At 52.7% G+C, this 22125-nt stretch overlaps 2 protein-coding genes across 20 annotated transcripts in view; one reads left to right on the plus strand and one right to left on the minus strand.

Annotated features, from left to right (window-relative positions):
- Stard9 (StAR related lipid transfer domain containing 9) overlaps positions 1 to 22125 on the minus strand; it is a 170109-nt gene that overhangs the window by 22194 nt on the left and 125790 nt on the right. For 12 of the 14 annotated variants that reach the window (XR_015449741.1, XM_087207348.1, XM_021241909.2 and 9 more), the window contains 6 exons: positions 17908 to 18025; positions 17628 to 17749; positions 17358 to 17422; positions 16788 to 16990; positions 16483 to 16562; positions 16120 to 16278 (listed from right to left, as the gene is read on the minus strand). Coding sequence is in view for 12 of the 14 variants with exons in the window: in XM_087207348.1 (XP_087063474.1) it covers positions 16120 to 16278; positions 16483 to 16562; positions 16788 to 16990; positions 17358 to 17422; positions 17628 to 17749; positions 17908 to 18025 (747 nt within the window). In the remaining 2 variants the exon portion in view is untranslated. Of the gene's footprint in view, positions 1 to 14315; positions 15499 to 16119; positions 16279 to 16482; positions 16563 to 16787; positions 16991 to 17357; positions 17423 to 17627; positions 17750 to 17907; positions 18026 to 22125 lie in introns of those variants that run through there. The other 2 variants (XM_021241907.2, XR_015449742.1) reach the window with 2 other exon arrangements.
- On the plus strand, positions 171 to 12039 carry Cdan1 (codanin 1). Of its 6 annotated transcripts, none has more exons than XR_002388368.2 (28): positions 171 to 302; positions 385 to 878; positions 1033 to 1239; positions 1411 to 1580; positions 1696 to 1800; positions 1887 to 1965; positions 2375 to 2495; positions 2673 to 2782; positions 3220 to 3309; positions 3916 to 3991; positions 4428 to 4633; positions 4933 to 5053; positions 5161 to 5307; positions 5456 to 5622; positions 6238 to 6325; positions 6501 to 6590; positions 6760 to 6814; positions 6956 to 7089; positions 7166 to 7269; positions 7469 to 7633; positions 7870 to 7933; positions 8107 to 8185; positions 8282 to 8383; positions 9670 to 9777; positions 9886 to 9949; positions 10168 to 10349; positions 10575 to 10682; positions 11397 to 12039. XR_002388368.2 is itself a non-coding variant. In XM_013078387.3 (28 exons), the coding sequence occupies exons 1-28, from the start codon at positions 213 to 215 to the stop codon at positions 11520 to 11522; spliced, it is 3699 nt and encodes a 1232-aa protein (XP_012933841.2). In that variant the 5' UTR covers positions 171 to 212; the 3' UTR covers positions 11523 to 12039. The 6 variants fall into 6 exon arrangements, 3 of the variants coding, with proteins under 3 accessions (XP_012933841.2, XP_012933842.2, XP_012933843.2); XR_002388369.2 differs by having other exon boundaries at positions 7216 to 7269; positions 8282 to 8430; XR_002388367.2 differs by having other exon boundaries at positions 7216 to 7269.

Here is a 22125-nt window from a genome sequence, read left to right on the forward strand (position 1 = left end):
CGGTCCAGTTCCTGGGAGGGTCAGTGTGCTCCCAGCAGGAAGATGTAGACTGGGATCTCAGAACTCTTCTCTTGGGTCTGAACCGAAGCCCCGCCCAGACCCCGCCCCGACCCCGCCCCGCAGCCCAAGGGCCGCTCTGCCGCCGGCCCCGCCCCTTCCAGGCAGACAGAACCTGGCCGGCGCCTGCGCAGTGCCCAGAGCGCCCGGACAGGATGGCGGCCGTTTTGGTGTCTCTGTTGAGGGAGGAGGTGTCAGTCGCAGCCGCTGTCCGGTGGATCGCGCGCGGCCCCGGGAGTTCGGAGGTAACGGCGTCCCCAGCGTGGCCCGGCGCCAGCCACCCCGTTGCGCTGCCGGCACGCCCCCGACCTCCCCTTCCCCTCGCAGGAGAGCCCGGGCGAGGAGGCCGCGCTGCGCGCGCTCCTGCCGCTGCGGAAGGACTTCGTGCCGTTCCTGCTGAACTTCCTGCGCGAGCAAAGCGGCCGCGTCCTCCCGCAGGGTCCGCCGACCCCCGCCAAGGCCCCGGGCGCCACGGCAGCCTTGCCCGGAAGGTCGGCGGGCCCGGCGCGGGGCGGCCGTGGGGCGCGCAGCCAGCTCTTCCCTGCGCCCGAGCCCGCGGCTGCCGCCGCCGCCACCGAAGCCCCGCTCGCCCGCCGCGGAGGCCGGAGACGGGGTGCGGGTGCGGGACCGGGCCGCGAGCGCTGGGTCCCCGGGGCCCCGGAGGACGGGGGCGGCGGGAACAGCCCGCCCTGGGCCGGGGCCCGGAGGCCGAAGGGCGCAGGCAGCCCCAGCAGCCCCGCCCCGGCGCTCTCGGATCCGCCGAACCTCAGCAACCTGGAGGAGTTCCCTCCCGTAGGCTCGGTGCCCCCCGGGCCCGCAGGGTGAGAACCAGCCCGAGGCCGGGCGGTCGAGGCCAACAGGTTGGGGGTGAGCGGTCTGTAGCAGCGAGGCCTGTTCGAGAGGCCGGGCAGTGGCGGTGATAGAGGGAGTGGTGCTTGGAGATAGAAATGTGAGGCAGCCTGTGACCACTCTCAGCAGGACGAAGCCTTCACGCAGGATCAACCCAACTCCGGTGAGCGAAGAGCGGTCACTATCCAAGCCCAAGACCTGCTTCACCTCACCCCCAATCAGCTGTGTCCCCAGTTCCCAACCCTCAGCCCTGGACACTAGCCCGTGGGGCCTTGGCCTTCCCCCGGGGTGCAGAAGTCTGCAGGAGGAGCGGGCGATGCTCAGGAAGGAGCGGTATGGCCTTGCCGCTTCCTCCCCGTGGGGGACCTGCAGGGCTCTTCCTCGAAAGCGATTTCCCCGGGGCCTCTGGGTTTGATGCCTGGGCTGTTGGTATCTTTGAGGGGCCCGACTGACTGTGGCCCGAAAGCCAGGCTGACTGCTCCTGATATCTCTCTGTCCCCATAGCTCTAAGCAGCTGCAACAGTCACCAACCCCCACCTGTCCCACCCCAGAGTCGGGACCGCCCCTCCCCAGCCGGACCGCAAGCCTCGTGGCTGAGCTCGCAGACCCCGCCAGGGTGTCTTCCCGCCAGCGCCTGGAGGTGGTAGCACTGGTCTACTCCTCTTGCATTGCTGGTGAGTGAGCCCAGAGACCTGCAGCACTGCTGAGCAAGGGGATCAGCCAGGCACACAGAATTGAGCCCCAGCTCCAAATGGTACACAATACAAGGGCATTTCTTTTTGTATCCAGAAAATCTGGTACCAAACCTCTTCTTGGAGCTTTTCTTCGTCCTTCAGCTCCTTACTGCACGGAGGATGATGGCTGCCAGGGACAGTGACCTTGAACCAAGTCAAGGTACTCTGGCTCTTTGAGCAAGACTCGTTTTGAGAGTGGGCTCTGCAGATGGGACAGTCTTTCCTGACAGCTCCTTGCTATTCTAGATTCCCTGGAAAGCCCGCTGTTCCAGAGCATCCACGACTGTGTCTTTTTCGCGGTCCAGGTTTTGGAGCATCAGTTTCAGTGAGTTCCCTGGCTGAGGCCTTTGGGCCTTACTCCTTGTCTGCCTAGTTCTTTGGCCATTTGAGATACACTTGTGCTTAACACAGGTTTGGTGCCCCCTGGACCTTTTCTTGTCTGTAAAAATTTGGTGTCATAGCTATGGATTTATCCCTTCAAAGAATCAGATATGCTTGCTGGCCAATCTTGGGTTCACTGCTGACATTTCTGGCCTGCTCGCTTGTTCTCTGCTCCCTCTGCAGGGTCTCACTTTATCATTGTTTGTCTCCATCACCTTGACTCTTGGCTCCTGCCCTTGCCATACACACCTGGGCTTGTGACCTGCTCCATGTTCCGGACATGCTGCATGTGGTGTGTAGGTGCTGCTTCCTGTGTAGTCTGGTCCCAGTCATGCGTGTTCTTGTCCCTGCAGGATTCTTTCCTACCTGGACAAAGGGACTTTAAAGCTGCTGGCTGAGAATGAGCGGCTGCTGTGCTTCTCCCCTGCTCTGCAAGGCCGCCTTCGAGCTGCCTATGAGGGCAGCATTGCCAAGGTAGTGACACCAGCTTAAGTGCCCACTGGCCCGGACTTGCCCTTCCCAGCTTTCACAGATTCAGGCAGCCTGCTCTCCACCATCAAATGACCTGTGGCCTAACTCGGCAAGACAAGGGGTCACGTCTCCTGACGATGGCTCATCAGGCTTTGTCCTAATGTCACTGCCATGTTTCAGGTCTCTCTGATGATGCCACCCCCTGCTCAAGCTGTCTCCTTTCAGCCAGAGACTGACAATCGTGCCAATTTCTCCAGTGACCGGGCCTTTCATACTTTTAAAAAACAAAGGTGAAAAGAAAAAGGGAACTTCGGGGGAGAGGACAAGGAAACAGTTTCTCTGGAATAGGCAGCTGTTTTGTTGTCACAGAACCTAGAAGTTGGGCGGACAAGTGGAGGGTTAGTCCCACTGGGCCCTTCCTGACGACTATCACAAGGGCTGTCGCTGTTCCGTGCTCGTGCACTTGGACCCTGAGCTTGGCCATCTCATGGCGCATGACTGTAGTCCTTTTCTCAGACAAGCATGTGCCCAGATTGACTTTCCTTGCCCACAGAAGCGCACATGCCTGTAATGCCCAGTAGCTGGGTCTGTGGCATCTCCACAGAAATTTGGAGGCTAAGGAACGGGCCGTGGGTAGAGCCAGCCTTGGCTTTCCAAGCAAGGAGGCCACGCCTGGAATGAGTGAGGCGGCTGTGCAGCGCCTCACTGGGCACTGTGTGTCTGTCAGGGATGTGTTCTACGAGGTGCTTCGAGAGTGGGAAGATCGCCACGAGGAGCCCGGCTGGGACTTTGAGAAGGGATTGGGCAGCAGGATCAGGTGGGTGCGCAGACCCTGGTCACCATTCTTCTTGCTTCTGACAGTGAGCAGGCAGCTCAGTGAGCCACTGAAGGCAGGCCTTCCCCACTCTTGCCATCCTAAAGCTGTTTTCTCCTTTGGCCTAGTTCTTAATAGTTCTGCCTGTGCTCACATGGGATCTGATTGTCTGGTCCTTCCACTCTGAAGCGCAAAGGGCTGAATTCGAATTGCTTACATTTTAGCCCGAGCCACTGACAAGACTCCTTCCACTTCCATTTTCTCCGTCATGTAGTTTAAGCAAGTCTGGTGACTTTGCATAGGTAGCTGGCCAGGCTGTGTAGTGAGTGCCCTCATCTACCCAATTGCTCATGCGTGTAGGCCATGAAGCTGACTGTCCCTCAGCTTGGCCTGCAGACCCGGAGGTGGCATTTTTTGTTTGGTTAAGTGGACCTCTATCCTGGTGGCATCTCGGGGCTGAGAGAGGGTTCCTCAGCCCCTCCCACACCCTGAGCAGGCCAGCTCTGCTTCAGTCTGGGAAATGGTGGAGAAGCCCAAGGACTGGCTTGCTTGCTTAGGTCTTTCTTCTGCCCTCCTTCCCACACTCCATGCCTGCCTTTTACTCCTCAGAGCCATGATGGGTCAGCTCTCTGCAGCCTGCAGCCACAGCCACTTTGTTCGGCTTTTCCAAAAACAACTTCTTCAGGTAATAGCCATGGCAGGAGTTTAACCTACAGTGACCAACAGGTATTGTAGGCCACCAGGGAAAGGGTGGCACTCTAGGCAGGTTCTTTGGGCAGTAGTTCATACTTAGGTGCCAGAGCAGAAACAGCACTCTGATCTGCCCCGTAGCCTGTGCCCCACACCTCATGTCCTCCCCAGCCTGTTAGCACCTTCTTTTCCTTGGTTTGTGCCATGGTAGAGAAAGGACAGGCTTAGTAGTCAAGCCTAGTCACACCCAGCTCTAGTGACCCTGAGCAAGTGCTTACTCTTATAGTTTCACTTTCTTTACCTTTAGAATAAAAACATAATCCCTGCCTCGGAAACTATCCAGAGCCTCTGACGTGGAGTTAGCTTTCCATAAACATTCCTTACTTTGTCGATTCTGTGTTTGCCCCGTCTCCCCCTTCCGGCCACCCTAGATGTGCCAGAGCCCTGGTGGTGCTGGGGGCCCACTCTTGGGTGAGGCCCCAGATGTGCTGAACATGCTGGGAGCTGACAAGCTGGGGCGCCTGCGTCGGCTCCAGGAAAGACTTGCAGCCCCTCCAAGCAGCGGGGGGCCCTGCCCACCCCCCACCTTCCCGGGCTGTCAAGGATTCTTCAGGGACTTCATCCTGAGTGCTAGCAGGTAAAAGTCCTCTGTCTGGCAGGGAGCAGGGTAGAGGTTAGGAGAGATTTAGTTTCCTAAAAGGGCAACTAACTCCTTCCTTTCCCTGGGATGTAACAGGATAGGACCAAGTGGTCTCTGGCTCCTTCCAGCTCATACTTTTCTGGCTTTGTTTCACTTGTTTTCACCCATGTAGGTAATTTCCTTGCTCTGTAGTCTCCCAGTCTACTTGCAGGTACTTCCTGTCTGGAGCACCTCTCCTCAGTGTTGGTTCTCACACCTCTTCCAGTGTTTACATTTTTGCTCCCTTCCTGCCCCAGCTTCCAGTTTAATCAGCATCTCATGGATAGTCTGAGCCTGAAGATCCAGGAGCTCAATGACCTCTCGCTGCCTCAGCATGAGCCTGGAGATGAGGACGGGGAGTCAGATGTGGACTGGCAGGTTAGTAGAACAGGGGAAGAATGGGGTCTGACCTGGGACAGAAGGCACATTTGGAAACGTTCTGAAAGCCTTACGACTGTCATTGTTACTCTCTGGGTTCCGTGCAGGGTGAACGGAGGCAGTTTGCTCTGGTGCTTCTTAGCCTGAGACTTCTGGCTAAATTTCTGGGCTTTGTGGCTTTCCTGCCATACCGGGGGCCTGAACCCCCCCTGAGCCGGGAGCTTCAGGACTCCATTGTGGCCCTCAGGAGGCAGGTGAATGTGTGCAATGTCCTGGGCAGGAGGGTGCTGGGAGGACCGGCACAGCACAGAGACTGCCTGTTTGCTTGGCTGTTCTGGAAAGCTGGCAGGTGAGAAAAAGCACCAAGCCTCTTGCCTGCTGACCAAGCCCTGGCTCTCCCAGGTTCCTCCTGTCTTGGATGTGCGCGCACTGCTGCAGCAGGGGCTCCAGGCCCGCCGGGCGGTGCTCACAGTACCCTGGCTGGTAGAGTTCCTCTCCTTTGCCGACCACATCGTCCCCTTGCTGGACTACTACCGGAGTGTCTTCACTCTCCTGCTGCACCTCCACCGGTGAGTAGACAAGGCTGAGAAGAGGACTTGTGGCCAGATGTGGTGGTGCACGCCTATAATCCTAGCCCTCGGGAGGCTGAGGCAGGAGGATTGCCAACCTGGGCTACATGGTGAGTTCGAGGGCAGCCTCAATGACATAGCGAGATCCTGTCTCAAAAAAACCTCCAAAAACGAGTGTGTGGGGCTGCAGTGGTCAGGCTTCCTGCTCCTAAAGAGGCTGAGCAGGGGCTGGGGATTTAGCTCAGTGGTTCCGCTGCCTGCCTCACAAGTGGAAGGTCCTGAGTGCGATCCCTGTTACCAAAAAAAAAAAAAAACAGGCTCAGCATCCTGGGCTTTCTGTGCAGTTCCAGTTAGCCCTGAGCCTAGAGAAGAGGCTGGCTGACCTCACAGTGGGGTCTGTTTGATGGTGTGCCCTGTCCTTGGCCCTTTTCTGTCTCCTGTGGCCCAGCAGAGGTGATAGAGGCATGGCAGGGGACCCTAGGAAATGCTGGCTGCCTACATGACAACAGTGCCTGTGAGGTCTGTGTTTTGAGAGCAGTCTTCTCAGCAGTGGCATCTGTTCACTGTCCTGTCCCTGTGTGCGTGGTCCCTTCATATCCTCCGTTTACCTTTCAGGAGCTTGATCTTGTCACGGAAGGGTGAGGGAGAGATGAGTGTCCTGAACAAGCTGCTCCTGCTGGCTGTCCTGGGCTGGCTTTTCCAGGTGGGCAGCCTGAGGGTCTGGACATGGGGGCAACGCTGGAGCAGGGAGAGGACAGGAGCAGGCAGGTCCACAGGGACCTTTAGGGCAGGTCTGCTTCAGGGGAGGATTTCCCTGAAGTTGAACAGTGTAGAGTCTCAGAAGTGCCAGCTAGAGCATGGCTTCCATCTCTTGCCAGATTCCCACAGTCCCTGAGGATTTCTTCTTTCTGGAAGAGGGTCAGGTGGAGGCCTTTGAGGTAGACACAGCTGCATCAGAGTGTGGCTTGGTGAGTGCTGAGGTCTGGCCTGAGGCAGGGGACCCAGGAATACAGTGAGCCATCTGGGAAGCCCAGGAAGGCAAGCCCAGGGAAACTCACACTTCACGTAGTTTTCCTACCCACCCGATGGCTGTCCCGGGCAGGCTGGGGAGGACCAACGCCGCCCTCCTCTCCACAGGACAGTGTGCCTGTGGTGGACCAGCAGCTGCTCTACACCTGCTGCCCCTACATCGGTGAGCAAGGCTCGTCTCTGAGTGCCAGAGCCCCCTGTCCTGCCTGCCTCCCCCCACCCCCAGCTGCTCTGTCCTCACAGTCTGGGAGGTGCGGGCAAGGGTGGGCTTCTGGGACAGAATTCTGAGACGTGCCTGTTGCAGGAGAGCTCCGGAAACTGCTCGCTTCGTGGGTTTCAGGTAGCAGTGGACGGAGTGGGGGCTTTGTGAGGAAGATCACCCCCACCCCCACCACCAGCCTGGGGCCCCAGCCCGCCCCCAGCAGCCAGGGCCTCCAGGTAGGAGAGTGGCAGGTGGGTGTGGCTGCCAGCGGGGGAAGGCGGGCGGGGCCTCACAGCACTGCTGTCCTCGCAGGCCCAGCTCGCGCAGGCCTTCTTCCACAACCAGCCCCCCTCACTGCGCAGGACCGTGGAGTTCGTGGCGGAGAGGATCGGGTCAAACTGTGTCAGACACATCAAGTAAGAGCACCCGGAGGATCCCTGGCCTAGCCCTATCATCTGCCCCGTGAAGCACCATGTTGCCAGAGTGAGCGAGCCAGCAGGAGGGGCGGGAGGCTGGCAGACAGACCCTGGAGGGGTTCTAATCGCATCTCTTTGAATTCGAAGCCCCTTTGTGATTCAACCTCTCCAGCTACAAACCTTGCTGTCCCTGCTGCAGGGCAACGCTGGTGGCAGACCTGGTACGCCAGGCAGAGTCACTTCTCCAGGAGCAGCGAGTGACACAAGGCCAGGCAGGGAGCGATCCAGATCCAGCCCAGCTGTTGGAGATTCTGTGTTCCCAGCTGTGCCCCGACGGGGCCCAGGCATTAACCCAGGGGCGGGAGTAAGAAGCGCTGTCTCCTTGGACCTTCTCTCCTCCACTCTTCTTCTCCACTCATTTTTCTCTTGGCTCCCCCCACCCCCCTTTCCTCTCTCTGCTCTAGGCTCATGTAGCTTTAGGCACGAAGGTCATGGCTGACTCGCGGTGGGCTTCTACCTCCTCTGGCATCTGGGGCGGTGTGGGAGGTGGGTAGCGCCTCCTGTGTGCGGACCTCACAGCCGCCTCTTGCCTTCTTTGAGGTTCTGCCAAAGGAAGAGCCCTGGGGCCGTGCGGGCACTGCTTCCGGAGGAGACCCCCGCAGCTGTATGTAGTAGGGAAGAAGCCGAGGGCCCGCTGTCCGTCCTGTGTGAATGAGTGCGCATGCGTGAGCGCTCACGTGGGTGCGCGCGAGCATCGCGGCGGGGCGCGGCGGGCCGGGCCGGGCCTGACTCGGGGCCCTTCGCTGTCCCCACCTGGCTCGAATCTGCCCTCTTCAGGTTCTAAGCAGCGCGGAGAGCATTGCTGTGGGGCTGGCGACCGAGAAGGCCTGTGCGTGGCTGTCAGCCAACATCACAGGTGAGACTGTGCCCCATTCTGAGCAGCCGCCTGGCAGCCGTGGGCAGCTGGAAACGGGGCGCCCGAGTGACCCGTTCCTGTTTCCCCGCCCTGCAGCACTGATCAGGAGGGAGGTGAAAGCGGCCATGAGTCGAACGCTTCGTGCCCAGGGTCCGGACCCAGCTGCCCGGGGGGAGCGGAGGGGCTGCTCCCGCGCCTGTGAGCACCGCGCTCCCCTCCCCTCCCACCTCATCTCCGAGATAAAAGTACACAGCTCCCTGCGCCCTCGGCCCCTGCTCCCCTCCCCGCGCTCTCCTGGTTTCCGTCCTTTCCCACGTCTGCTGCAGCAGCTTTCCATGTTGTCTGGCTAGTTTGTTTCACCTGTTACTGAGATTAGGTAAGGTAGTTTCCACATTGACGTCCTCCGAAGCTCGAGCGCGCCTTTCACAGACGGCAGTGGGCACAGGTGTGTGTGGCTGTGGAGCGTGACGCTGTCAGGGGCATTCGTGCCGGGTCAGGTGTGATTAACGTTCCTCCGTGTGGGGGATGATCACTTTCTTAGTCATAGGCAGTAAGAATGAACTATCAGTTTTCCTACCTCAGTTTAAAAACTTTAGACTTTCTAGAGGGTTAGCAAATAGTTTGTAGACCAAATTAAGCCTGTTTGGTTTTGGTTGTGTTTTGTTTTGGGCATACTTAAGATTAAACCCAGGACTTTTAATTTTGAGACAGTCCTGCTCAGTTCCCCAGGCTGGATAGAACCTGGCATTCTTCCTGCCTCAGCCTCTCTATAGAGTGCTGAGATTACAGGTGTGCGTGTACACACCTGACCAGTTTTGAGACAGGGTCTCACCATGTAGTTCAGGCTAGCCTCAAACTTGAAGTGGTGTTCAGTGTTTGGCCTCCCAAGTGCTAGGATGACAGGTGTGTGCTACCATGCCAGCATGGCTGTTTTTGTAGTTTCATTGGATTTCCATCATCCATTTGTGTACATATTGTCTATGGCTCCAAAGCCAAATGTATTGACCCTGTGGCCCTGATCTAGGGTAAGGGTGTAGGAATAAAGATGTGGAGTAGGGACAGGAAGCAATACTAACGAGAAAAAGTGGGAGGCCGTGAAATAACTTGTCGCTCACTCTGCTGATTTGTACTGAAACCTCCACTGCCTGAGGGTGAGCAGATGGTGGGCACCATCCAGAGGTGTGGCTGCCAGGATGGCAGGAGTCAGGTGGCTTGTCCCAAGCTGAGTGGCATCTCTTGGGCTGGCAGGCAGCTATCATCCTTCCATTGATCTGCTCCATCTCTCCCCTCAGGTGTCCCCATGGCTTTTAGCCATGCTGTCCTCCCTGAGCCCCAGTTCTAGGGACACCTTGGCCCAGTTGCTTCATCCCTGGAGTCCTATTTTCCTTTGCTTTCTGCCTTTTTCCACTGGCTGGTCCCCTCCCCAGGCCTGTCAATGGCAGCCTGACACCAGCCTGCCATGAGTCTTACCCTACTCTCTGCAGGATGTGCTCTCCCTGGCCATGGGGCCCCGGGATCCTGACGAGGGAGTGTCCCCAGAACACCTGGAGCAGCTCCTGGGCCAGCTGCACCAGATGTTGCAGTGCCGCCAGGTGAGACTTGGCATGGGCCACCAAAGGAGGCATTAGCAGCAGCCACACTGGCCTAGGGTCAGTCCTCCCTGCAGCAAGCTGCTACTGATGGCTCCCTTCTCCCCACAGTTCCTGTGCCCGCCTGCTGAGCAGCATTTGGCCAAGTGCTCTGTGGAGTTGGCATCCCTCCTGGGTAGGGCTTTTTCTGTTGTTGTTACTGGGGATCGAACTCGGGACTTTCCACTTGCACAGCAGGTGGAGGAACCACGGAGCTAAATCCCCAGCCCAGGGTTCCTTTACATCACAACTCTTGCACACCCCCCAGGTCTCGAGCATGGGTGCAAGCAAGATTGGGGCACAGAGCCCTCTTCACCTTTCATGTTTGGGCCCTGATTTCCCTCTCTTCCCTAGTTGCAGACCAGATCCCCATTCTGGGGCCTCCCACAGTGCACAGGCTGGAGCGGGGACAGGCACGGAGGCTTCTACTCACACTGCTTTCCCTGTGGAAAGATGACTTTCAGGGGCCGGTTCCACTGCAGCTGCTGCTGAGCCCCAGAAATGTGGGGCTTCTGGCAGACACGCGGCCACGAGAGGTAAGTCCCACAGATGGACAGGAAGGCTCCTTAGTCCTCTGAGGCCAGGGTCTTGATGTTCACCATCCTCACTGAGCTGCTGTGCTTCCTGTTCTGCACTAAAGCAGGCTCCCTGTGTCTCTCAAGTCCACACAGCAGCTCTGACCTTTGCGCTCAGTCTGTCCCTGCCATGGTCACTCTGCGGTGCCCCAGCAATGCTGACCACCTCCATGGTGGTTTTTGCAGTGGGACCTGCTGCTATTCTTGCTCCGGGAGCTGGTAGAAAAGGGTCTGATGGACCAGATGGAGATCGAGGCCTGCCTGGGAAGCCTCCATGCGGCCCCATGGTCAGGGGTAAGTTGACCCTCTCGCCTTGTCCTTGGGCAGGCAAGTAATGTGGCCAGAATGAAGTGACTATGTGGGAGGTTTCTTCAAGACCACCAGAGATTTTGGTGTGGCTATTAGGGTTGTCTTTCAGACTCAGGTGGCTTCTGTGTGAGGAATTGGGGCAGGGGGGGCAGCAGGGAACAATTGAGTATGGCTTTTAAAAATCAGGATAGGGCCGGGGATTTAGCTCAGTGGTTCTGCTGCCTGCCTCGCAAGCCTAAGGGTCCCAAGTTCGATCCCCGGTACCAAAAAAAAAAAAAAAAAATCAGGATAACCAGGGGACAGGGATTTAGCTGCCTGCCTCAAAAGCACAAGGTCCCAAGTTTGATCGGTACAAAAAAAAAAAAACCCAGGATAACCAGGATTTGAATCTCAGCTAGTATAATGTTTTGGGGTTTTTTTGGTGATTCTGGGCAAAGTAGTTTCTTCACTCATAAAACGGGACTAGTTTCAAGATGAGATACTGTGTACTAAACTGCTAACAGTCGCACAGGCAGATGGATAGGTACAGCTGCCTCCAGAGTTCACCCAGCTGTGACGTATACTTCCCAAAATACTAGTAAGACAGTCACACGCCCCCTTCAGTACAGAGGACACTTGGGGCACATCTGCTCCCTGTCTAGGGCTTGATCTTCAGGCATTTCATGTCTGCCTTTCCTGTCATCTTTGTCCTTACTGCAGGACTTCTCTGAAGAATTAGCAACACTGTCTCGCCTGTTTCTAACTGAGCCCCACTTGCCAGAACCTCAGCTAAGAACTTGTGAGCTGGTGCAGCCAAGCCGGGGAACAGTGCTGGCCCAGAGCTAGGGATCCTGCCTGTACCTTAGGAGGAGACTCAGGGACCCACTGTGGCTGAGAAGTGGGGTCTGCCCAATGGAGCAGAAAGTGTGTGGCATGGGGCTGTCCACAGACTGGAGGCTTGTGGCCACATCCTGAAGGAGAAGCCTCGAGACTCCAGTCCTGAGTAGAAGAGCTGGTATTTCCCGGATGCTAAGAGAAATGAGTGTAGGCTGGTCAACACAGTATACCAGCTTTGCCTGCTGCAATCTCAGCATCTCCAACCTGGGGTCATGACAGAGGCAAATGACTTTTGCTTAACTTGGGAAGAAAGTTAAAACATGGATCTTGGGAGGCAACATCTTACACCAGGAGCTATGCTGCCATATGCACCACAGAAAAGGTGAGACCCACTGGCCGAAACATACCATGATCTGGACCTTTGCCCTCTGCTGCCCTGTAACTCTTCAGACTCTTTCCATCCAGGGACCAAGGACAGGGCAGAAGGTTGAGTTTTTTTTAAAATAAACTTTTAACAAGGGCTTGACAGCTGTTTTCCCTAGTGTCTTCCTTTACTACATGGGGCTCTGATCTGGGAGCTAGAATCGTAGCTCACCAGCTGCCTCCCTACACCCTGCATGCAGAACCAGCACTGCAGGACTGTCTGCTGCTGACTTCTGCAGAGTCCTCCGATGTACAGCTCCCCTAGGCACAGGAGACAAGGTTAGAATACAGGGTCCTCCCTGGCAAGCTGTGTGGTGTGACAACTTCTCAGGTGTCAGGTTTAGCTCAGAACAAAAAGCATTCTATTTCCGGATTGTCAAGACCATGTCTCTAAATGAACCAGTGATTTTGACAAAGAGCATTACTTAGATAATGTGCATTAAGTTCATTTCTACACATTTGTTTTTCTGTGAGGAGAGTAAGACACAGGCTGTGTTGGGGAAAGTATTGGGTACTCAGTTGAAGCTCTTTTAAGTGGCTTGCAAAATCTGTGTATGCAACATTTCTTAGGGGAAAAAAATTCCTAGTTGTCAGAAAGGTCCCTGACCCAGATTTCTGGGGACCAGACAGATCTCCCCATGCGACCACAGCAAGCCAGAGAGAGGACAGTTTCTCAGTCACACTTCTCCCTACTCACTACGGCCCACCAGTCAGTCCATGCCACTCCTTTAAAATTTCTGCATCTGAACCTTTTTGCTGAATCTCTTCATTGTCAAAAGCCTTTATCTTTGTCCTTCAAATCCAATTTGTTCTGAATGCCTTATAATCAAGTTTGTCCCGGGGACTGAACCCAAGCCTTTACACTAGGCACATGCAGTGCCACTGAGTTACATGCCCAGCCCTCAAAAAAGTTTTAAGGAATGTGTTTTTCATGCCGGGTGTGGTAGCACACACTGTAATCTCAGCAGTTGGGAGTCTGAGTGAGGCAGAAGGATTGGTGCCACAAGTCTGAGACAGCCTGGGCTTCATAGTGAATTCAGTAGCCCAGGCTGGCCTTTAACTCAAAGTGATCCTCCTGCCTCAGCCTCTGGAGTGCTGGGATTACAGGTGTGCATCATCGTGCCAGGCTTGTGTTTTTGCTTTCTGTGCCCAGTGCCGAGCATAATGATATGTTTAAACCACAGCAAAGCCAAGCCCTGCTGAGAGTAAACAGGCTTACAGCCACTTTTTGATGTGCTCAGGGAAGCCTGAAGCCCCCAAGGATGCTGGGCGTGTAAAGGCCACTGAGTTAAAACCAGGTTTTTGGGGTGCCTGTATGGTCGCAATGAAAGAAACACTTCATCTACTGGTCTACTCTAAGGGTTGTGGAGATAGGAAACTATTGAACCAGTGAGGAGGTCAGATTCCTTCCTATAGATCTGCATTCTTGAATTGGCTAGACCAGTAGTTTTCAAAGCAGCCCCTAGACCATCAGCCTCAGCATCACCGGGACTTCCTGGAGATCCAGATCGGCCTCTCCCCAGCTCACTGAGGGGTCGGTGGTGCCCAGCCCAGAGTGTAAGAAGGCCTGTAAGTGATTCTGTTGAATGCCAAAGTTTAAGAACCACTCATGTAATCCAAAATCCAGTTTTGCATTTAGCTGAATGGTCACTTGTGATTTGCTACAAAATGACCTTCAATCCAACCAGCCTTCACTAACTTTGAGGGCTGGTTCTGAGACTCCCTACATAAAATGGCACAATATTTGCAAGTGACTTACAACCATCCTCCTCTATACTTTTCTTTTTTCCTCCTGTATTGTATGAGTCATTTCTAGATTACTTATAATACCTACTACAGGGCCAGGGATTTAGCTCAGTGGTGCCACCGCCTGCCTCGCAAGTACAAGGTCTGGAGTTTGATACCTGGTACCAAAAAAAAACCCCTATAATACCTACTACAAGGTAGGCTGTGTGTAAATAGATGTTATCCTGTACTGTTAGAAAATAATGACAGTTTCCCTCCAATATTTCCAATCTGTGTTGGTTGAGGGCACAGATGAACACAGGTGAGGGCTGGCTGTACTCACACTGCTGACTCAGGCTGGGATGGAAGGGAAACGATGTCACCATGAGCTGTCCTTTCATTTGGGTCTATGCCTCAGCCTCCTCCAGCTTTAAGGTGTCTGCTTACTCTTTCATGTGGGCCTGAGCAAGAAGCCTGCTTGCTTTTGACTGCGAAGTGGCTCTGCACTAAGGGGAAGTAGGCAGTACACAGGCGAGCTGCACTGCAGGAGTGTGGGCCATGAGACAGGCCAAATCCTGCCAGGCTCAAATGATGGACCACCTTCCCACAAGTACAAATGGGACTTTAGATTTACCGACATTCTGATCTTGCTGGTCAACAGTCTTAGTAAAGAGATTTATATGAAGAGATGGCAACATACAAGTAGGGCATTAATTTTATCAAGTGTAACCAAAAAATCAGAAAAAAGTTTAAAACCAAGTTTTAAAAACTTTCAATGATAAATAAATAACTTAATCTGAGGTAAGAGAAAAAGAAAGCCCTGAGAACATTCTCAGAAGCAGAAATCCTTGCTGCACTGCAGAGATTGACCCTTTCTGCCCACATCCAGTGAGTCCCCATATGACTGAGATTTGCAGTCTCCCCCATCATTACTTCAGGGAAACAGAATCAGCACAAACTCACCTCCACCCTGTCTTAGCAGAGGCAGGGCCAGAGCAGCTCCCTCCTGACAGTTCCTTTATCTCCTCTGTCTGCACCTCCTTTCCAATCTTCAGAGTTCAGTTTTTAGTCTGAAACTGAAGCAGCCACTCCCACTGCTCCTCAAAGAGGCAGCCCCAAGCCCTACCCCAGATCTGTCCAGCCCATTTCTCCCCTGATGCCCCTGGCTCTCCCAAAGATCCACATGTCCTTCCTCCGGGAGGAAAGGAAACGGAAGAAAAGGCAAAATGAATAAATAGTAAAGCACTTTGCAAAAATCCAACAGGGAGAAAAGATTCTGAATTAGCATTCTGGTTTGGGCAGCTGTTTTTTAAAAGCCCTCTTTCTGCTTTGGTTCTGATTCCCCCACCTGGCAGCTGCCTGCTGGAAGGGAGGAAGGCAGATGGAGAGTAGAGTCCTGGCCAGTGGCTGCTCACTTCATGCCAGTTCTTCCAGAGCCCAGGGCAAGAATAAGGAGGCACCTCACCAAAGCACCGAAGTTCCCCAGCTCTGATGGCCAAGTCCCAGAAACCAAAATCAAGGTGGGAAATCCAAAAGATGAGTTGAGCTTCATTCTCTGGACAGCCAGGACCAGGAAACCAGGCTGCTCAATGCAGAGGTGCCAGAGGTGATCAAGGACTGACCCAGCCTTACTGGCAACTCTGGGCTAGTGCCATCTGTGAAGCTGGCCACCACAGGAAGCCTCTCACCTCAGGGCTGTGGCATCAGCTCAGCAGCACTATCTTGACGTGCAACACTAGCTGCCAAGGAAGGAAGCCAGCTTGGCCACAATCAGGGGCTGCTGTTTGATAAGGGAGCTCAGGAGATGAGGGGGGAAGCCTGGAGCACCCAGTTCTACCTGAAAGCAAGCAGGAAGAGTTTGAGGTGGAAACAGACCTGAAGGTGCCAGGGCATTCCCATCCCTACAGCTGCCCTGGCCGGGGCAATGGGAGGTGTACCAGACCCCACTAGCCTGGTGTCTACAAGCCCCGGGCTCTGCTGCTAGAGCTTAGCATCAGCTCTCATTTCCCAATGACAAACCTTGAGTCACGAGACTGAAAGTGGAGAGCCCAATACAATGGATGAAGGGTGATTCTGCTCTGCCAAGGTTTCTATTTTGTAGGGGAGGGAGTGAGACAAGGTCTCACTAAATTGTCCAGGCTGGCCTTGAACTCGAGATCCTCCTGCTGCAACTTCCTGAGTGCTGGGATTACAGGTGTGCACCACTGCACCCAGCTTAGAGGCTGCTGCTCTTACTTGCAATGATTCATCTACAGTCTAAGGACCCTGGAGTCAGCCACAGGATGCAGGTACTAGCAATACCAGAAAGGCTGGCAGACTATCTCACTCTCCCCCTCTCACTCCCCACTGCGTGCCCCAGAAGCCTGGAGGCTCCAGCTATCAGGCAAAGGGCCTAGCCACTGAAGGGCACTGCCTAAAAGGACAGAGATCCCAACATGTCCTGTGAAGCCAGTATCACCTGGGCCAAGTAGACGACTCTGGTCATTTCCTTCCCTTCCACAGTGACAGGCTGCAGGATCCAAGCACTGGGTAAGATCTCCCCACGGACTATTTTTCTGCTGGGTCTTGGCATGGACGTGTCATACACAGACTGAGCCGCCATGACAGACAGGTGCCCCTGTGGACAGAGATGGGGGTCGAGGGACAGGCTCATTACAGTGAGCATGGTGGAGGCAATGCTGGGCTAGCCTCCAAGCTGCCCCTGCCCTGGCCCCAGCCCCAGTGTGCTCTCCTTCCCACATAGGACCCAGTGCCCATGCTGCTTCTCACAGCACTCCAGCCCACATTCTCCCGACACCTTTACCACTAGTGAGGCAGGCACCTCTTTGGCTTCCACGCAGACACAACAGAAATCCCGTGGCTGCTTCAGCACGCACAGGGAGGCATTGCACACCAGGTACACTGGAGAGGCAGGGCAAGGCAGTCAGGAGCTGCGGGCAGACCTCCTGAGTCCTTTCTGCCTACAACCTTCTTTATTCCCTGACTTGACACCTAACAAAAGCAAGACTGAGCACTCTAGGGTAGCCTGAGAAGTGGGCTGCCTCCACCCTCCACCCAGTCCCCAGCCAGAGCCCACTGCACACATCAGAAACCCGGCCCCCAGAGGCCTCCCTCCTCCGGGCTCACCCAGGCTGATACTGTTGGTCACCCGCTGATGCAGCCTTGCTGTCTGGACAGGCTTATGATACAGGGGCCACAGGGTCGGGTCGCTCACAGCTGCCCACACCTGAGACAGAGGCTGGGCCACCACACCTGCCCCCAGGAAGCCATGCCGAGTAGAAGAAAACTCCTTGTAGTAAAGCTGCACCTCCTGCTCCTCACCTTGATACCTGGAGGACACCAAGGATCAGAAGAGGAAGAGGTTTTAAAAAAAATGGTTCCAGCTAAGCATGGTGGTGCATACCTGTTATTCCAGAACTTTGAGAGGCTGAGGCGGAACATCACAAGTTTGAGCTCAGCCCAGTCAATTTAGTGACATAGTGAGACCTTGTCTAAAACTTTTACAAAGGGGTGGGAATGTAGCCCAGGGTGGAGGCTCTGGGCTTAATCCCCAGGACCAGAAAAACAAAACAATGGATTCCAAGGCAGAGAGGGGGAGCTCAGAGTTTGGGATCCTGGGAAGCTGGGCAAAGAAGGGGAGAGGAAGAGAAGACAAGCAAGACAAGGGTGGAACTCAGACACTTAGAAGGGACTTACTTCCAGCCAGATGTTGCCTGGCGGCTGAAGAGGTTGTGCAGATTATCTGAACAGGCAGCCATTACCTGGGGACACAGGGGCCATACTAAATGAGCAGGCAGCATGCACACCAGGCCCCTAGGTCAGTGAATGCCCCATTTCTCAAGACAGAGCCACGGAGGACACCACAGCCCTGGTGCCCCTGATCTGTGCAGCTCCTCCCACCCCTCCCCTTCCCTCCCCCTGCAGAGGTCTGGGTAACGCAGTGGTGAGGAAGAGGTGGGCAGTTACATCAGCCATAGAAGTGTCCACGATGTGCTTGGCCAGATCTTGGTAGGAGGAGGAGAAGCAGGTCCCCAAGCTAGACAGACTGGATAGGGAACAGCAGCAACTGCCCAGGGAGCCTCTGCAGCCTGCAAGAAACAGGTGGAGGCTTTGAGACTGCACTGAATACAGGACCTCAGGACAGTGACAGCTCTCTGCAGGGACACAGACACGAGGGTTGATACCCTCAGGCCAGTGACTCTCGAGTCCCAAACCAGGATTTATATCCCACCTGCCCACCACTCACTGTAGGCTGAGCTCTTCGGGGCAGATCTGGCCAGATACGGGTGACTGCTCCTCACTGCTGAACAGCTCCGCCCATCCCCAATCCTAGTGTCTCTGGAATCAAGCAAGTTCAAGTCCCTCTGTGGAACAGAACATGGTCAGGGCAAGAGAGCCAATGAGGAGGTACTTCCTTGTGATGCCTCAATTTACAGATCCTCCCTGCTGGCCAGATGCCCCCAAGAGGTCACAAGCAATAGAAATCAGTCCTGGAACAACACATCTTTGCCCGCCAGGCCACTTTCAGAATTCCCATCGGGATCAGACAGAATGAGTGGGATGGTGGGTGGGAGGCACTCTGCACCACCTCAGCAACAGAAGTAAGGCCATGGCTTGGGGTGAGAGGTGGTGTGGGTCATACAGCCAAAGTGGAAGATGGGAAGGAGAGGAAAAGCACTGTGCCCTGCAAAGGTGAAGCCCTGGCCCCTGCTCCAGAAGCAGCTGCTGGGCCAGTCCTAATGTGGAACCAAATGGGGCTGATCCTCTGGGTCCATGACACAGCCCCAGCAGGCAGTTACCACACGACCTTCGTCATCAACTTGTTCCTAGGTGATCTGATCTGTTCCCAGTGCCAAAATGATGCCTTCCAAGTATAATCATGAATTACTCAATAAATATTGCTAAGACAAAACAGACTACATCAGAACCTCTATAAATCATGCCAAAATAAGTCTTCTATGCTTTGTGAATCAAAGGTATGTTGAGGGTGGGGAAAGTGTAACACTGTAAGAGAATATGACAAAGTCACAGTGGGAAATTATAATAAATAGACATCTTAATAAATACGATAAACAATATGTATCTTTATAATAATAAAATTGTTAACCTGGCATGGTAGTACACGCCTGTAATTCCAGCTCTGGGAGGGGTGAGGCAGGAGTCAAGTTCAAGCCCAACTTGGGCAACACAATGGCTTAGTGAGAGTCTGTCTCAAAACAAGGATGTAGCTCAGTGCAAAGGTCCTGGGTTCAATCTCCAGTACCACCAAAACAAACACATTCAACAACAAACAAGCAAACCTATGGGATATAGCTGAATGATCAAATGAAAAATTTTAGCTTTAAATAGATCAGTGAAAAGAAATAAAAATGAATTCTATGAATAGATGTATGCCAACAAATTGGATGACTTAGATGAAATGGACAAATTTCTAGAAGGATACAAGCTATCAACACTGACATAAGAAGAAACAGAAAATCTGAGCAGACATTTAACAAGATTTCAAATTAGTAATAAAAAATTCCCACAAAGAAAACCTCAAGACAAGATGGTGAAATCTGCCAAACTAAGAATACTGACTCTTCCAAAAACCAGAAGAAAACACTTGCCAACTTGTCCTACAAGGCCAAAATTATCTTGACACAAAAACCAGAGATTACAAATAAATTACTGACCAGTATCTTTAGCAATATATTACAAAATTTCTCAAAAAAATACTAGTGAACTGAACCTAGCACTATATCAAGATTACAAATCATAACCAAATGGTTCAACACACAAAACTCAATGTAATATACTATAATAAGGGAAAAACTCCACATGATCATCACAACAGACATAGAAAAAATAAGCCCAATACCCATTTCCAGTTAAAAACTACACTCAACAAATGAGGGGAAAAAAGGGGAATTTCCTCAGGTTGATAAAGGGCAGCTATGGGAAACTCAGCTAACATCCTACTTAACAGTGCCAGACTGCACGCTTTCCTCCTGCAGTCAGGACAGAAAAGGTGTTGCTCTTATCCCTCCCATACACTAGGCCAGAGTCTAGACAAGGCAGTTAGGTAAGAAAACAAGAAAAAAAGGCAGATGATATGATCCTGTTACAGGGTATCCCAAGGAATTTACTAAAATACTACTAGAGTGTTCAGCAGCAATATACAAAACAAGATCCATATATACAAATTAGTTACAAACCAAAAATGAAGTTAAAATAATTCCACTTTATAATAGCACCAAAACTGCAAATTCCCTATGATGAGTGTTATCATTATGTATGCCTAAAATGTACCAATAAATGTTTTGCTATAAAAAAATAATAGCACCAAAAGGAACAAAGTACTTAAGAATAAATTTAATCAGTGAAAATGTATACTATTCTGCAAATTTCAAAACATTCTTGAGCCAGGTATGGTGGTACACACCTGTAATCCCAGCACTCAGGAGGCTAAGGCAGGAGGATCACCAAGAGTTTGAGGTCAGCCTAGACTACATAGTGAGTTCAAGGTCAGCCTGAATTACATAGTGATACCCTGTCTCAAAAAAATAAAATAAAATAAAGTAAGACCTGAGATACTCAAATCTCTTAAATAAAATGTCACAGTATTTCTATATAACCCATGAAAACTATATCCTCCTATAACCTGTAAGTTATCTCTAGATTTATAATATCTAATATTGGTCCATGTAAACACTGTTATGGCTTGTATCTAGATGTCCCAATGCCCCATGTGCTCACAGGTGAGGCTTTTCAGAGGTGGCTATATTTAGGGTGCATGGATGTGGATTAACAGTGTGATAACTGATTGGTCCACTGACTGGTATAGGATTGTTCTGGGGGTGGGTTATGGGAAGTCCTACCCTGGATGTGGTTGGCACCAATCAATAGGCTTATAGCCTGGATGGTAAAGGGACACAAAGAAAGCAGGCTTGCTGATTACTGTCTTCTGCCTGCCACACCATGAACTGTTTCTCCTCCTCTGTGATGCCCCTCTGGCTATGCCACCCTGGCATGGAGCCAGCTGACTATGGACTGAAATTTCTACAAACTGAGCTTAAACTTTTCCTCCTTTAACTTATGGGAGTCAGGTATTTTGTCTCAGCAAGGAGAAAAGGGATTATGCAAATAGTTATTACATTGTTTGGGAATGACAGAAAAAAAGCCTGTACACTTTCAATACTGCAACCATCTTGTGGAGACTTCCAGGAAGATGGTGGAACGGTGAGCAGCAGAGAGATGGCCTCTCCAAGGTCTGCTGTCCAGACACTGAAATAAAGCAATGTGAGGAAGAGAAGGAGGAGGGAAATGGGGTCCCTGGGACCCAGGAAGGATCTCAAGCAAGAATTGTTTGGTTTTGGTTTTGGTTTTTTTGGAGGGGTACCGGGGATCAAACTCAGGACCTTCCGCTTGGGAAGCAGGCAGCAGAACCACTGAGCTAAATCCCCAGCCCTCTAGCAAGAACTGAAGCCCACAAAGAGAGTGCAGAGAGTCTCCAACAGAGGAGGAGGATGTAACAGGTGGCAGCACCTTCCTAGACTTGCTGCATGGGAAGGGCAACTGAAACCTGCAGACGAACTGTGACTACTGGCAACCCTAGAGACCTCCATAGAGAAACCCACCAGTACATCAGAGTGGTGGACATAGCAGACTGCAGTGGTTGGTGAGTTGTTGGGGTTTGGACATCCCTCAGGAGAGAGCAATATGCCAGTAACCATCTTGGAGAGGGGCCAACTGAGCTCACAGAACAGCTGCAGACCAGCTCCATCTAGTACCTTCCAGTGTCAGTGTGAGTTCAAACACGCAGGAAGTCATGGAGCTCAGTTTGAGCCAGTGAGGGGGATCACAGACTGTTGCAGGCTCCATAGGTCCATTTCCAGCCTCACAGCCAGGATGCAGCCTAAACTTCAGTAGAACTAAAAGTGTAGGGGATTATCCTACACTTGCTGGGATTATCCACTATACCACTATAAAGCTACCGCTGGCTCACTGGGATTAATCAACTCAGATCTAGACTCTGTCTACCCACATTGCCTAGCAGTGACAAACACATGCCTTGAAATGGACATTTAAAGAATTTTTTTCTTTTCTTTTTTTCATTTGTCTCTTTTGTTTTTTGTTTGTTCTTTTTTTTTTTTTGTACCGGGGATCGAACTTGGGTCCTTGTGCTTGCGAGACAGGCAGCAGAACCACTGAGCTAAATCCCCAGCTGTTTGTTCTTATTTTTATATAGTGTGAATAGTTTCTAGGTGTTTTTTTTTTTTCGTTTCTAGGTTTTTTTGTTTTGTTTTATTCTTGTTTTTATTTCTTCCTTCTCTCTCTCTCCTGTCTTCTTCACCACTTTCCCAGTTTGTATGATCTTCCTTTGTCCTCTAGCCTTGTTTCTAATCTCGTCTATTTCTCCCCACTAACCCCTTTTATATTTTCTTCCCTGAGGGTAAATTTGCTATAGTGAGGGCTTATTCAC

Source organism: Heterocephalus glaber, unplaced genomic scaffold (assembly GCF_053883595.1).
Source record: "Heterocephalus glaber isolate CG9 unplaced genomic scaffold, H.glaber_assembly_v1.0 deba00000809, whole genome shotgun sequence".
Lineage (NCBI taxonomy): Eukaryota > Metazoa > Chordata > Mammalia > Rodentia > Bathyergidae > Heterocephalus > Heterocephalus glaber.